General features: G+C 62.2%; 1 protein-coding gene across 6 annotated transcripts in view; it reads right to left on the reverse strand.

Annotated features, from left to right (window-relative positions):
- Positions 1 to 846: 846 nt before the first annotated feature.
- Positions 847 to 14,934, reverse strand: part of ZCCHC14 (zinc finger CCHC-type containing 14) — a 66,722-nt gene continuing 52,634 nt past the window's right edge. For 3 of the 6 annotated variants that reach the window (XM_051840309.2, XM_051840306.2, XM_051840308.2), the window contains 10 exons: positions 13,664 to 13,735; positions 10,764 to 10,873; positions 10,097 to 10,191; positions 9,963 to 10,017; positions 8,574 to 8,859; positions 7,653 to 7,744; positions 7,304 to 7,431; positions 6,467 to 6,607; positions 4,922 to 6,385; positions 847 to 4,081 (listed from right to left, as the gene is read on the reverse strand). In XM_051840309.2, coding sequence (XP_051696269.2) covers positions 4,026 to 4,081; positions 4,922 to 6,385; positions 6,467 to 6,607; positions 7,304 to 7,431; positions 7,653 to 7,744; positions 8,574 to 8,859; positions 9,963 to 10,017; positions 10,097 to 10,191; positions 10,764 to 10,873; positions 13,664 to 13,735 — 2,499 coding nt within the window. In that variant the 3' untranslated portion in view covers positions 847 to 4,025. The remainder of the gene's footprint in view (positions 4,082 to 4,921; positions 6,386 to 6,466; positions 6,608 to 7,303; positions 7,432 to 7,652; positions 7,745 to 8,573; positions 8,860 to 9,962; positions 10,018 to 10,096; positions 10,192 to 10,763; positions 10,874 to 13,663; positions 13,736 to 14,934) is intronic. The other 3 variants (XM_051840307.2, XM_051840310.2, XR_007917147.2) reach the window with 2 other exon arrangements.

Here is a 14,934-nt window from a genome sequence, read left to right on the forward strand (position 1 = left end):
CTTTGTTGTGGGCGCCTTTCTCACCTAGGCCAGTACCCTACTCCTAGGTCTTCCTTTGTAAGTTCAACTCCCTTGAGCGCTTGGAGACCGAGGGCAGCTGTGAGGCGCGGGTGTTTCCTGGGAGTGGAGCTGGCCGGGTGGCCGGTGTGCGCAGGGTCCAGCTCAGACTCCAGCAGGCACTTAAGTGTTTCCTGGAAAACACGAGGGAGGGGCGGCAGCCGTGGCTCACCCCACGGCCTGCAGTCGGGGTGCCAGGATCCAGAACCACTCTCTGCTTCTAAGCCGGCATCCTGCCGGCATGCACCCTGGGGTGCGGCGCAGCAGGTGACGGCTCTGTTACTTGGGTTCCTCCCCCTGCTTCAGCCTGGCCCAGCCTGGTGCTGGATGTGGGGGAGGGAACCAGGCCGTGCAAGATGGCCACCTGTCTCTGCCTTTCAAATAGCAATGAGCTGCTCACACGCGTGTCCGTGTTCCCTTTCTCCTGTTTTCCAAGTTCCCACCTGGAAGGTCAGAGGGGCCGCTCCCGGGTGCCCACCTCCTGATGTGGGAGCACGCGACGCGGGCGGGTGCGCTCGTTCCACTGTCGCTGGCTGGGCCCGGGCCGGCGCATGTCACCACGGCGCCCTCTCACAGCAGGGTCGCACCACCTCCCCACGGTGCCTCAGCCCCACGCGTGTGAGCTCCACTCTGACAGCACCTAGAAGCCTGGGAAGCTCCGGGAGGATGAGACGTGGCGTCCCCGTGTCAACACGGGAGGAAGGCGGAAAGCGGACGGAGAATTCTGAGCTACGTGAAAACACGCGTGCTTCGTGTCCCGAGAACAGAGCTGAGGAAGGCAGGCACGGGTCCTTTTTTAAAATTTTTTATTTTCAGTACATTAAATTTACTCATAAAAACATTCTAAAAATGTACAATTTTTTTTCTTTTTAACAAAGTATAATAAAACATAAAAACCCCAAAAACAGAATACTTGACATTTACAATTCAAAATCAAATTAGCGGAATATTAAATATTTACAAAACTATATCTTTTAAAAATATTTATAAAGTTACATGCAATTTTGTAGAATTGACAAAAGAATGGCTCAAAATGAGAATTTTCCTTCATTCCTAAAAAGAAAATCTGTCCAGCAGAGGCTGGGAAGCCTTCTGTGTGCGCCCGGAAGCAGACACGCGTGACGAGGGGAGGGTGAGGTGGCGCTGGGCGGGGGCCGCTCCGCCCTTGGGCAACAGAGCAGGGACCTGAAGCTTTGGCCTCCACCAGCACAGTATATGGTTTTCTAGAATATTGCGAGTTTGGGTTAGCGACGCTCACTTCTATTCAGACCCCTGGGACCTGGAACGGTTCCGCCTCTCCAGAACCCCTGGCTTTGGAAGGACAGCCAGCCCTGCCCAGGCCCCCGGCCCATCCTCGGGGACGGGGGCTGAGCCACGCACGGGGTTTCCCCAGCAGCCTGTGAACACCTCCAACAGAACCCCAGGAAGAGCGGGGAGCTCGGAGGCCAAGAGCCCAGGTCCCGTGCGGAGAGTGGAGGCCGGGGCAGCTGGCGAGTCCCTGCCTCCGCGCTGCGCCACGGCACGGCGGGTGCAGTGCACCAACTACGCTGACTGCTCGCAGGACGGACCTAGAGTCCTAAATACGAATGAGAATACAGAACCTATGACTACGGTATGAACAAGCTGACCCTGGGGTCTGCAGGGGACGGGGGCGGCCTTCTGAACACCACGCAGAGATGCGTTGTGAATGGTGAGTCTATTCTAAGTGCTAGCTCCCATCTCTGCTCTTAGCAATCAGGAGTTTAATGTTAAATACTTTCCAATTTTGATATTATCATGAAATAAACATTAGAAAATAAGGTAGAAAACGAGTTTTTGCTTAAAAAAGAGACTGAAAGGTTAAATAGTTCTTTCTTCCCCAACGCTGCACGTCCTCTCGCCCCAGTCTCAGAGATGGAGAAAACGGGGCCCAGAAGCTAAGACACGACAGACCCCAACCGCGCCAGCCGCCTGCGCCTGCGGCCGCACCCCGGCTCTGGTGCCCAGAGCGCTCGTCGGGCTTTGGTTGCTTTTGCCCAGGACTCAGAGACGCCGCCGCCAGCAGACAGGCCCAGTCCGAGGCTGGCGCCCCCAGGCCGAGCTCTCATGCCGGGACCTCGTGAGCTGCGCTTCGGGAGACAAGGGCAAGTCCTCCCAAGCCCTCGGTGAGCAGACACAGCCCGGCGGGGCCGCAGGGGCCCTGGCTGCATGCTGAGGCGCGCGTTCCACGTGGATCTGGCGCTGTCTGCAAGGCTCACCTCCAGCGTTCAGCAAACACAGCGGCCGTGGGGCAACAGCCGGCGCTTCCACTCACCAGGCTGAGCACCGGACAGAAACGGAGCCGGGATTCCACCTTGGCTAGGAGACTCTTGTCCACAAACCCACTGTGGTGAGAGAGGATTCATTTAAAACAGCTTTTTTTAAAAAAAAAAAAAAAAAAAAAAAAAAAAACTTTAAAAGTTTGGCTTTCAGCACATACGCAGGCCACTGTCCACGGCCTCCAGGAACGGAGCGAGCGCCCAAGTCCTCCGCGAAGGTGAGCCCCAGCCGAGTGCTCCTTAAGGCAAAGTCGTGTCAGCTCCCACTGCTGTGACACGGTGTAGTGTCTGAAGGAAGAGATTCACGTGACAGCCCCTCGGCCGCTGCTGGAACGCGCGTCGCCGGCCCGTAACACTGTACCAGGAACAGAGGAGCGAGGGCCGCCCGCTCCGCATTGCATAGAAATCAAAGTCAGCTGACGCCACGCCACAGGCCTCGGCTGGAAGCCTCCTGGAAGCCTCCCCTGCCTGCCCAGGGCCCCACGGAGTCTCCGGCGGAGGCGGCGCTGGTCCTGCACTGGCTGATTGTCCCATTCTAAGAACGGTCTGGAAAATCCCCGGCACAGCCTGACCCCATCAGCATCAATATTGATTGTAAGTGACATTACTGGAGTGGAAAAACCCCTTTTGCGTGGAAGGTTCAAGTCCCTAAACTCCAGACCCAAATGCTTCCGTTCCAGTGGGTGGAGACGCGGAGGCTACAGCGAGGACTTCCACTTCCTGCCTGAAAAGACAAACACGCACGCGGGAGTCCGCACGCCCTGGCGCTCTGGGGAGAGGGTCTCTCTCACCACGCTCTACTGAAGCTCTCCAGGTCACTGTAACGGAACTAACCGTCAGCACACAGCCTAGCACGAGAAGTCGACAGGAGGAGACGTCAGACCTCTTGCTCACGACTTACAGGGCCGTGCGGCTCCTGGAACGTCCATCAAGTGCGACTCGGCCGGCGTCCCACAGGCGCTGCCCAGGGTGGAGGCGGCAGGACCGCGCGCCTCGACGTCTGCACTCTCCGGGACTTGGACCCTCAGCAATCAGCCTGTTGTGCGTCAACTACTTCTACTTCGTAACACAGCTAAATTTATTTTCAGGAAAAAAAATCGAAACCTGGAACTGCTACAAGTGTTGGGCGGAGGGAAAAGACTAGGATCTGCCGTGGACTCAGCACGGGGTCCCACAGGTCTCGGAGGGGCTCGAGCCGGCGAGCGTACATTCTTCCGTAGTGCAATCCTTCAAAATCCCAGAGATTAGTGCCTCATCGCTTTAGGAAAGAAACGAAACGACACGAAACACAGCCGCCGATTTCCCTACCCCGGGGGCGCCGAGAGTCCGCTGGGGGAACTCCACCCTCAGTCCTCGCTTCCGCGCGCGCATAGCTGCCCTGGAATTGCGTGAGAGCCGCGGCGGGCCACAGACAGCAGTGCTCTTCGGGAGACGTGCGGCCTCTGCACTGCGGCACGGGGACGCCTGCTAGGCGAGTCCCGACGGCGAGCTCCCGTCTAGGATTTGGCAATACATCGAGCTGGATGCACGTCTCGCTAGGTCTCTACCAGTCTAGGAGAGTGAAGCACCTTTGGATCAGACAGTAACTCCACAGCGACGAGACTTCGCAGTCTGCTTGAATGTTCCTCGCGTCTCCACCACTCAGTCACGCTCTGTTGCCAGACAAAGTCATCAATCTGTGGAGTCCAGACTTTCTGCGGGGGGGGCATACTTCAACCTGAAAGTACCTGGAGGGGAGAGAGACATTACGTTTGCATCGCTCGACTGCCGCCCACCGGAGCCAGCCTGCTGCTTCCTGCCACGGCTCACGCTTCTGGGGCTCGGGGTGCCCTCCCCCACGCTGGCCAGCACGCCGAGTGTATGCATCCTGGCCAGGGGTGGAAGGACCGGCGGGAGCTCTAGGCCTCGGCTCCTGCACAGGGCAGGTGGGCGTGCCGCGGCCACCTTTGCCAACCTCAGGAGACCCAGCTACGTGGGAGGGCTGCAGCCATCACGCCTCCTGGGTCACAGGAGCTGCTTTCCAGGCGACGCCGAGACCGGAGCCCCACACAGCCCTCACGGAAGTCATGGAAGTCCACGCAGAGACCAAGCGGCTTCAAGGGTGGCACAGGGAGTGGGCACAGAGTCAGAGCCAATGTCCCCATCCCCAGCAAACAGCAGTCACGCACCTGAGCTCAGCCCTGGTGGACAACAAAGAGCAACGGGGGGGGGGGGGGGGGAGGGATGATATGATGCACACAAGACCACAACCACGCGGGGCACACGGAGGAGGCAGTGAGCTCCATCCTGTGGGCTCTCAACTGCCAGGCTGCACTCGGGGGCCGGAGGCGGGCAGGTGGCACGAAGCCTCCCACACTGGCTGCCCTGGCCCCACCCACAAGCAGCCCATGCCCTGAAGGGAGGGGCGTACGGTCACCGAGCCCCTGGCAGTCCCGGCGCAGACTTCCAGCCTCGCGTTAGGATCTTCCTGCTGTGTCAGAGAACGCCTGAAAAACTACTTCTTGCTTTACAAAGGAGGAGGTTCGCTACCGTCCGCACCCACAGCGTGCGCGCAGCAGCCCACTCACCTTGCCGGTTGAAGTCCATGGACGGCTGCTTGCAGTCCTGCGCGCGGTGCCCGGTGGCCCCACAGTTGTAACAAGACAGATTGCCGCTCTTTTTGTGGCTGGAGCCGTTGCTGCCGCCCACCAGCCCCTGGGTTTGGTACACCCCGGCCGGCCCGGCCATGAAGTTCTGCATGGGCGGCACGGCAAACGAGGACTGGCCACCCAGGACGGGCTCGGCGGCCACGCTGCTGCTGTAGGGCGCGTGCACGACGGGGAAGGTGGAGCCGCCGCCGTACTGCTGGGTGCTGACGTAGCCGCTGCTGCACATGGGGCTGAAGGGCAGGAAGGGGAACGTAAGCACGGACGGCCCCGAGAACGGGTGCTGGAAGTAGCTGGCGTAGCTGACGGTCAGGCCGCTGGAGCCGCAGCTACCGCTGCACCCGCACGACGTGCACACCATGCAGCCGGGCGGGGGCGGCGCGGGCTGCGGGGGCGCCGGCGGCTGCTGGTGGTGGTGGTGGTGGTGGTGGCTCTGACTCGAGGCAGCAATGTTCCCCGTGGAGCCGCCGCCGCCGCCGCCGCTGCTGTAGAAACTGCTCTCGGGGACGGAAGCAAGCGCAGGACTCGAGCTGGGGGCCGGGCAGCTGGGCAGCGCGGTCACGTTCGCGAAGGACGTGGAGGGGAGGCTGCTGGAGGAGGCAGTGTTGCTGCTGGCGCAGAAGCCGGCCTGCAGGGGGCCCACGGGCATGCTGCTCACTGCAGGGAAGGCAACTTTGGTGCTGGCGGTGTAGAGAGCAGTCCGGGGGCTGATCACCGCGGGGGGCACGCTGATCTGCACGCTGTTGGGACAGGACGTTGGCCCCGAAATGGCGGGCTCAGCAGGCCCCGAGGAGGAGAGCAGCAGCTTGATGGGGGGCCGGGCCACATGGAGGACCGTGCTCGGCGTGCCCGCGGCGGCCGTGCTGCTCTCCCCGGCCAGGGCCGGCTGCTGAGCTGTCTTCAGCACCCTGTCCAGCGTGGATGCGTGCACGACCTTGGCCCGGGGCCCGAAGGAGACCGTGGGTGACATGGAGCTGCTCTCCGCAAGTCCGGAGAGGCCCTGCACGGGCTGATGGGGCGGGGCTGCGGGCAGCGCGTCCATCACGGCGCTGCCGAAGCTCTTGTCCACTCTGATGCTGCTTCTTGGTCCAGACCCTTTGCTCCTTTCTTCCAGAGACAAGAGCGAGTGCACGGAAGACGAGAGGAGCTTCACGTCCGAGGCCCCCCTCTCCGCCTTGTGCACGGAGTTCAGCATGCGGAGGGGTGCCAGGTGCGAGCCGGCGGGCATCATCTGCGGGGGCACAGGGTGGTGGCCTGACGGGCTGGAGCCGGCCTCGTTCTGCACGGGCAGAACCTGGGCCGTGGGCCGGGCCGAGCCTGACGGGAAGTGGTTCAGCAGCGTGACGGGCTTCTCCTTCTCGGGCCCCTCCAGGTGCAGCTCCACACCTACAGGGGCAGAGAGCGCGTGAGCAGCGCCGGGCGCCGGGGACAGCGGGGCAGCACGGCCACAGCCCCCAGCGCCCTTACGTCTGTCGTTCTCCTCGGCGCTGTCAGAGCTCTCCTCTCGGGCCTGCGCGCCCCTCGGGCTGGAGGAGGAGCTGGAGTACTCGGAAGAGCTGCCTTCCCGGGGCATCCGGTGAGGGGGCTGCTCCACTTCCACCCGCAGCTCTGCAGAGAAGGGACGGGACGGTGTCGCGGTGCCCACTGTGATGGCGGCTGCCCCCTGCTGGGCGCCAGCACCGCTTCCCAGGGTCAGAGAAGGCCAAGGTCAAAGGCCAATCTCAGCGGAGATTCTAACAGCGCCCGGGACTGAGAACAACACTCCCAGCACCCCCACACCAAGCCGAGGACAGAGGCTTCGCAGCCATCCTGCGTGGGCACTCCTTAAACTGCGCCGAGCCCCGCCACGCCCACACGTGACGCACAGCCTCTAGTCAAGCGGCCGCTCAGAGTGGACCCTGGAAGGCTCCTTCGTGGTCCCCGGCACCCTTTCTGTTCCTGTCACGGAAGGGAGGGCCTGTCCTACCCTGGGAGAAGACAGCTGTCTCCACTCTCTTCCGCAGGACACGGAGAAGGCAGGGAGGAGAGAGTCTCTGGGACTTCGCGTCCCTGAGGGTGGGGAGGTGGGCCGGGAGCCAGGGCCGCTGGGGCTGGGGCTGGGCGAGGATGTGGCCACACAGCCACGCACCCCCAGCCCCGGGCCCCTCGCCCCTCGCACTCTCCCGGTGCCCAGCCCGCAGCTGCTGACCAACTGTCCACGCTCCCCTGCACTGGAGGCTGCCCGTGTGAAAACCGCAAGCTGAGTAGAGTGCAAACTACAAACGGCCAGAGCGCGAGCTGAGAAGGAACACCCCGCCCCCGTACCTGCCGTGTGGCCGCTGCGCCCCGTCTGCACGGGCCCCACGTGGCTGGTGGGGGGCACACGGGCCACCCCACTGCTGGTGACCAAGGTCGGGGCAGAGGGATTCAGGCACCGTCTCTCCGATTTCTCCCTGTGCAACACCAAAGCACAGCAGCAAGTCAAAGCCTCCTCTTACTGTTTCACAAACGTTCAGTACAAAGCGGCTCCCAGCCCCTCGGGGAAACCCGACTCATCAGTGCGCCGCAGCCGCCCTTCCTGGCTGGGCCGGCGCCACGTGGGCAGCACGACTGCGCTGGCCCCGGCTCCTGAGAAACCAAGTGGAACACACGCTTGACACACTCCCACACTCACTTTTCCAGCTCCAGCTGAGTCTTCAGCTTCCTCTTCGCTCCCATGGTGAGGGACTCAAACTTGTTGAGATCCTCCTCAGTGAGGCTCAGGAACTGCCCGGGGAGAGACGAGGCACAGAGTCACTGCCCGAGGGGGGGCTCTTCCCTGGGGCTGCGCTCACACCACCCACCTCTGGGCACGCAAGCACATCAGGCTACCCTGACCTTGGCACGGGGAATCGTCCACCTGCTGACTGACCTGCCGTCTGAGTGTGGGCTGCGCAGGCCTCGCGGGGGCCCCCTCCCCAGCACCACCCTTCTGGGGGGGGGCAGCCCCGGCAGGCAACAAAGCAGAGGTCGCCGGGACTGAAGGGGAAGCCAGCCCAGAGGCGGGACCCCGGCAGGCAGCGGGTGCTTCCGTGTGCACAGCACCCATGGCACCGAGTTGAGCGGGGCACTCACACATGGTGACTTGGCATTACACACGTGCTTCACGTTTGCTCTCTACTATGAAGCGAAAGCCTGACTTGGGGCTGCATCAGCGACATCTCTGTAGTTAAGGCCACCAAGCCATGCCGTCCAGCAGGGGGAGCTCCAGCCTCCCGTCAGGGACATCACGGCTCAAGCAATGTCAGCATTTTAATGAAAGCAAAGCACTCCCTCGCTGCGTGCGACTGCCCCGGGTGTGTGCTCTGCACCCTGGACGGCAGCCGTGCCATGGTGTGGAGCCAGCGCTCCACAGGCTGCGCCGAGGGGGCGTGGCTTGGGGGAGGGAGACCCTGCTGCCCCATTAGCGTCCGTGCACTGTTTCCTGCCAGTACCAGGTGGCGCTTTTCCACCCTTAGTTCTTGTGCCTCCCAGGTATTCTGGAAACAACTCAGTTCCTCAAGAACTGAGGCCAGAAGAGAGGCGGCAGAGAAGGCCTGTGCTCGCGCCGACGCACCTTCTCCATGGTGAGCTGCTTGAAGACAGGGTAATACTTGTGCAAACGCAGCTTCCTCAGCCAGTCCAGAATCCCATTTTGCTCCTGGGTCTGAGGGGCCTGCAGACTGGAAGGCATCAGGATGGCGGGCGAGGCGTCCATCTGGGCCCGGTAGGCCAGCGCCGAGCCCGTGGGGGCCCCCGAGTGAGAGCAGTGGGGCAGGGCGGCGGCTGTGCTGGCTGCATGCTGCAGGTGGTGCTGGGCGCCGCTCTGAGCCGAGGGGATGCCGGCCACTCCGCACACGGGTCTGTGGGACGAGGGGGGCGGGCACAGACGGGCTCCACCGAGGATCACGCGCCAGGTTCTCTTCCTGGACTGCCTCCCGCCTCACCACCCTCTTCCACTGCTGCCCCTCCCCCACCCCAGCCTGCACTTCCAATCCCTAGCGATGGCCCTTCCTGCACACACGTGTGCCTGCCATCTGTGCATGCTCGAGGCAGGCGTGCCTGTGCGCACACATGTGCGTGTCTACCTGTGTGCACACATCCGCAAGTGAGGACGCACTTGTGTGTGCATGTGGATGTATACACAGTGGTCACCCAAGGCTTCTGTCTGAGCTGCCTGATTGCTTTCTGTTACTTTTGTTCTTTATTTTTAAAATTATTTATTTACTTATTTGAGAGACAGAGAGTGAGCACCTCCTCTGCTAGTTCACTCCATAAATGTTCACAAAAGCCAGGACTAGGCCAGGCCAAAGCAGGGAATTCAATCTGGCTCTCCCAAGTGGGTGGCAGGAAACCAACTACGTGAGCCGTCACCATCGCCTCCCAGGGTCTGCATTTACAAAAAGCTGGAACCGGGGCCCAGGCAGTGTGCTGTGGGGCGTGGACAGCCCGGCTGGCATCTTACCTGCCAGGCCAATGCTGACCCTCAAGTCACAGGGTGAACTGAGAAATCATTAAAACTGGCGACGGAATCTTTAATGTTCAAGCTGTCATTCTGTGAAACGTGAAGCCCAGGCTCCTCCCACCTCAAGCTGCAAGCCCACACACATATCTCCTGGGTGCTTACCGGGGCGCGGGGGCCAGGGGGCCAGCACGCCTCAGAAACCTGGCACCCAGCCAGCTATGCGGGTCAGTGTCACTCCAGACGGGATGCCTCTCAGGCACTGTGCTCACACCCCCACGGCGATGCCGACGGAAACAAGGCTGAGCCCAGCCGCGCACCGGCCCCGAGTCCCCGGGAATCGCAGCTCCAGGGGCACAGAGAACTGCTCGGGGATGTTACCCGCACCATTCCCGCTCCTCCACCCCTGCCCCAACCCTGCCCGGCACAGGTGACAAGGACGGCAGAAGCAGTGACCGAGACGCAGCTGGGAGGGCCGTGGGGGCTGCAGAGCCCAGTCCTCACCTTCCAGACACGCCCATCATGGCACCCACTTTGGAAAGGGAGGGGTTCCCGGGACCTGCAAAGTAGACAACGGGCAGCACAGAAGCTTGCGGACCGAGCGCCTCCCTCGCGGCGGCCCAGGGCCCCAGACTCACTCGCACTCTGAAGCTGCGGGCTGGGGGATGCAGTGCTGAAAAACTTCTTCACGTGGTCATTTTTTAACACGTGAGACGGTAACGCAGCCAGGTACCTAGAGAGCAAACAGGGGCTCTGTCGGCATGGAAACGCACCACAGAGAAGGGGGAGGACACGCCAGCAGTCGGGAGACGTGCACATCCCAGACAACGGCACTCGAGTTATATGCCCCTTCGTTCTTCCTGCTCCGCCCCACTCTCCGTCCGTCTGTCCTCAGTCTCCTCCCGTCTCCTTTATGCTGTGTCGGTCACATCTTACAGGGCCGTGAGCCAGGACCAGAACACGAGAGCAGCTGGGGTCACCCACAGGCGCTCAAATGCCAGCCCAGGACCCTGGCAGCAGGGCTAGTCCCCGCCCACGTTCCCAGCACCTGTGCGCCATGTCGCAGTGTGGGCAGAGGCCAGGCCATGGTCACTGGTCCCTGAGAAACTGTTTAGGAGGCCCTAGTGTAACCCTGGAGCAGCCTCAATCTGGCTCACAGAGCAGCGATGCAATGAGCCTTCTCAGCCCCCAAGACCCTCCTTCCCGCTCCGCAGCCGCTGAACGTCCCCGAGGCCACGTGCAGACCCACCCCCAGGCGACCTGTGTGCCCCCGCATCAGCCCGCAGCTGCCCCGTGTGGACTTACCTCAGGCCTGCTTCCAGATCCATGTGGTTTCGCTCTGCATAAAATGGATCTGGGGCGGCGAGGCAAGGAATGAGTTTCTCCAAATTCTCCTCAGGGTGGAGCTGCGAGAGCTGAAAGAGAAGGAGAGGTGCAGGAAGCGCGTCAGAGCAGGAGCCTTCAGCCAGGACGGCCTGGGCGGGCCCGCTGCTGGCATCCGTGGCTACGACGTGACGTGACACCGCTCCATCAGCGAGTCCGGGGCGCCACAGCCCTAGCGTGGAGACAGCCACAAGAGCAGCAGCCCACCGTCAACACTGAGAAACAGCTCGCCAAGCTCCACGGCCCTAACCCACCTGCGGCCACCAGACACCACGTCGCAGGCCACCACAGGAACTGGGTTTCAAGCAGGGGCCGAGCCCTGAGGGCGGACACACAAGCTCACACCTGCGGCACCGCGTGAGGAAGAGGTGGCCGTCACACCGTCAGGGCAGGACAGAAAGCTGCTCCGCACATCCCTACAGGCTGAGCAAGGCCCAGTTCCAGGCAGAAGGACGTGCCCACCTCCCCAGGTGCCTGTGCCGGGCGCAGCGGCCGAGACCCACCCTGTGTGCTCCCCAGAGACCTTCCCAGTCTGAAGCAAAGCCCCAGTCATGGCGGACAGGCAGGGGCAGTATTTCCCGCTCTGGCCCAGGCCATGGAGAGACCCACCACTTCTGTGAGAGGGGTAGGGCGAACACCCCCGGCCCAGGGAGAGGCATGAAGCCCCCTTGAGACCAAGACCCTGCACCGACACAGAGCAGAGGTCAGTCCTGCAGTGCCGAGAAAGCCTCCCCAGAAGCCCCACAGAGGCCTGCCTGGGAACAGCGCCCACAAGTCGAGGCGCCTCTGCTCTGGGCCACAGGCATACAAGGACTGCTAGAGCAAGCACAGCAAGACCCCAGGACCCACCTACCCCAGGGGGCACTTCCGGCCCGGGCAGTGGCAGCCGTCCACTCGGGTGTGAGTGGGTGACCAGGGCCACACACCTCCGAAGTCCCCTCCACTCCAGGACCCCACTTGGCCTGAGAAGCATGCGTCCACTCCCAGCAAACACTGCTCTCCACAGTCTTGAGACTCTCCCAAACACGACATCTACCCTCCAACCAGAATGTCCCAGACACACTGCCAGCTACCATCGAGACACGTGGGAATGGCCTGGAGCCTGCAGGTCTCAGGCAGAGACTCCCAGGAACCGCGATGGACACAGTAAATTCAGCAGGGGCGCCAGTCCCTTTGCAAGGCCTGAATGCTCACGCTTGCCTCACTGCTGGCTGACCTGGTTAGAGCGGCACACAACGGGCAACACTGGTGGAAAACGCTCGGAGCAGCCATCCGGAATGCAGCGCACTCAACAGGCTCCCCGGCAGCCTGGGCAGAGGAGGGGGAAAAGCCAGCAGGGGGCAAATGATCCCAGCTGAAGCCCAGAGTGAGAGGGAGAGAGGCCCGGCCCCAGGGCTGGGCACTTTCTCATGCGCCCCTGCCCGCACACGCAGCTGCAGGCCCAGAGCGGGGACTGGGGAGGAGAGAGGGCTGAAGCGACCAAACAGGGACTCTCCAAGTGATGAGATGACAACTCAGATACCCGAGACGGGCAGGCTGAGCAGCAGCCAGGGGACACCTGGGCAGACAACCAGTCTGCGGCCAGAGCTCTGGCAGGCATCTGTGGGATCCGGAGAAACTGGTTCTTGGACACCAAGGAGGCAGCCGGGAAGGGGAGAAAGGCGGTACTGCAGGTGGATTCCTGGAAGCTATCTGTAACCCCAGGAGCTGTTGGATCTGGCTTGTCCTCTCACGCCCGCGAGGCCAGGCCAGATCCGACACCATCGCCCACGCCGAGGCCACGTGTCCACCCACAGCTTTTCTAGGAAAACCACGAGACTTGGCAGAGGCCAGCGTGCTGGCGTGAGTGCACACACGCGAGTGCACACGCAGAGCTGCTTCCTGAGGTGGCCGTGCCTGCACATGGTGCCTGCCTGCTGTCTCCACTCCACGAGCAGTCCAGGGGGAGCGCAGGCTCCGGGCCGCACCCCTGCCACGGGCCGCACCCCTGCCACGAGCAGTGCATGGGGAGCGCAGGTACCAGGCCGCACCCCTGCCATGAGCAGTATAGGCTCCAGGCCACACCCCTGCCATGAGCAGTACAGGCTCCAGGCCACACCCCTGCAATGAGCAGTGCACAGGGAACGCAGGCACAGGGCTGCACCCCTGCCACGAGCAGTACAGGCTCCAGGCTGCACCCCTGCCACGAGCAGTGCACAGGGAGCCCAGGCACAGAGCTGCACCCCTGCCACAAGCAGCGCACAGGGAGTGCAGGCATCAGGCTGCACCCCTGCTGTGAGCAGTGCACAGGGAGTGCAGGCTCCAGGCCGCACCCCTGCCATGAACAGTGCTTTGGGGAGTGCAGGCTCCAGGCCGCACCCCTGCCACAAGTAGTGCATAGGGAGTGCAGGCACCAGGCCGCACCCCTGCTGTGAGCAGTGCAGGGGGAGCGCAGCCTCTGGGCCACACCCCTGCCGTGAGCAGTGCACGGGAGCGCAGGCTCCAGGCCGCACCCCTGCCATGAACAGTGCTTTGGGGAGTGCAGGCTCCGGGCCACACCCCTGCCGTGAACAGTGCTTTGGGGAGCGCAGGCTCCGGGCCGCACCCCTGCCGTGAACAGTGCTTTGGGGAGCGCAGGCTCCGGGCCGCACCCCTGCCATGAACAGTGCTTTGGGGAGCGCAGGCTCCGGGCCGCACCCCTGCCACGAGCTGGCCTTGGACTCACGCTGGCACAGGCCTGGCGCGGCTGCCCAGGGAAGGCACCTATGAAGTTACTCCACAGAATGAGCACCACCTGCGAGTGTGAACCTTGTAAGTCTTGGAGGATCCCTTAGTCACCTTACCTTTGAAACAAAGTCAGTCACTTCAGAGGAAGATTTGGTTACTGATGTTACTGAAGAATCAGACCACAAGACCTTAAAAACAAATAAACAAACAAACCTTAAAAACAGACAGCACATACTTAATTCACAGCACACACGTCCAGGTGTGACTGCCCTAGTGTGCGTGCGCCTGGGGAGTGAGCATTCACACGTCCTGAGCCTGGTGCCTGGGAGCCGTCCCTGTGTCTGAGAGCGCAGCCGTGCCAGGTGCGCCAGACGCACTGCAGCGTGGGCTCGCCACAGCGCACGCGCGCCTCCCAGCGCGTCCACATGGACACAGTCGATCTGGGGCAGAAGCGTGGGTTGGCCTGAGTGACTCTGACCACAGGACAGCAGTTCTTCCAAGAGAGGAGGGCTTGGGGCGCGGGAGGACTGCGGCCAGGTGGGGAGAGTCAGGAAAAGCAGAGTGAAGCCAGGTGAGGTCTGCTGTGGGGTGTGCCAGAGCTCCCAGGGCACGACAGGGTCAGCGTGTGAAGACAAGGGCAGGGCCGCATCAGGGAGGGACAACTACCACATAAAAGCCAGAAGTCAGCGGAGGATTCCAAGTCAGGAAACGAAGTGACCAAACGCTTCTTTCCACCCACAAGAGAGGATCACACCCAGACTTGCTTAAAGACAGCCCGGGGATAACAGAGCCACACCAGGTGGCAGATGGCTGCCTCCGTGCCGGCCAGGGGTCGGGGGCACTCTGGGCTGCTCAGAGTCAGGCCTGCATCCCACGCAAGCTCCACCTTGCAATTCCCAGATCTCTCGAGACTCCCTCAAGGCTTCTGGGAACATGCCTTGCCGCCAGTCTACCTGCTCTACAATGGAAACGCCCCCACTGCTGCTCCAAAAGGCTGCTGGGAGCAGACGCCCCAGGCCTCGGGGTCGGGACACGCAGTGTGCACCCAAAGCACTGCTGACAGCTGGTACCCCGCCAAGTAAATGTGTAGAGGGAAATGTCACTTCCTCACAGCCCCCCACCTGTTCCCAGCTGGAGTACTCTCTCTCTCCTTCCACATCGACATCCCATGAATGCAAACACAGATCACGCGATGCCAACACAGACCACCTGCTTCACGTGTGCGCAGCTACTCACGACTCTGTTCACTTCCCTTAGTGCACAGAGCTGGCGACAGAAAGGCCAGCCCTGGGCACCAAGTTCCCTACAGTGGGCTGCAGTCTGCCTGAGCCTGCAGGGGGCGCCAGTCCCTTTGCAAGGCCTGAACTCTCATGCTTGCCTCACTGCT

Source organism: Oryctolagus cuniculus, chromosome 18, assembly GCF_964237555.1.
Source record: "Oryctolagus cuniculus chromosome 18, mOryCun1.1, whole genome shotgun sequence".
NCBI classification, from domain to species: Eukaryota; Metazoa; Chordata; class Mammalia; order Lagomorpha; family Leporidae; genus Oryctolagus; species Oryctolagus cuniculus.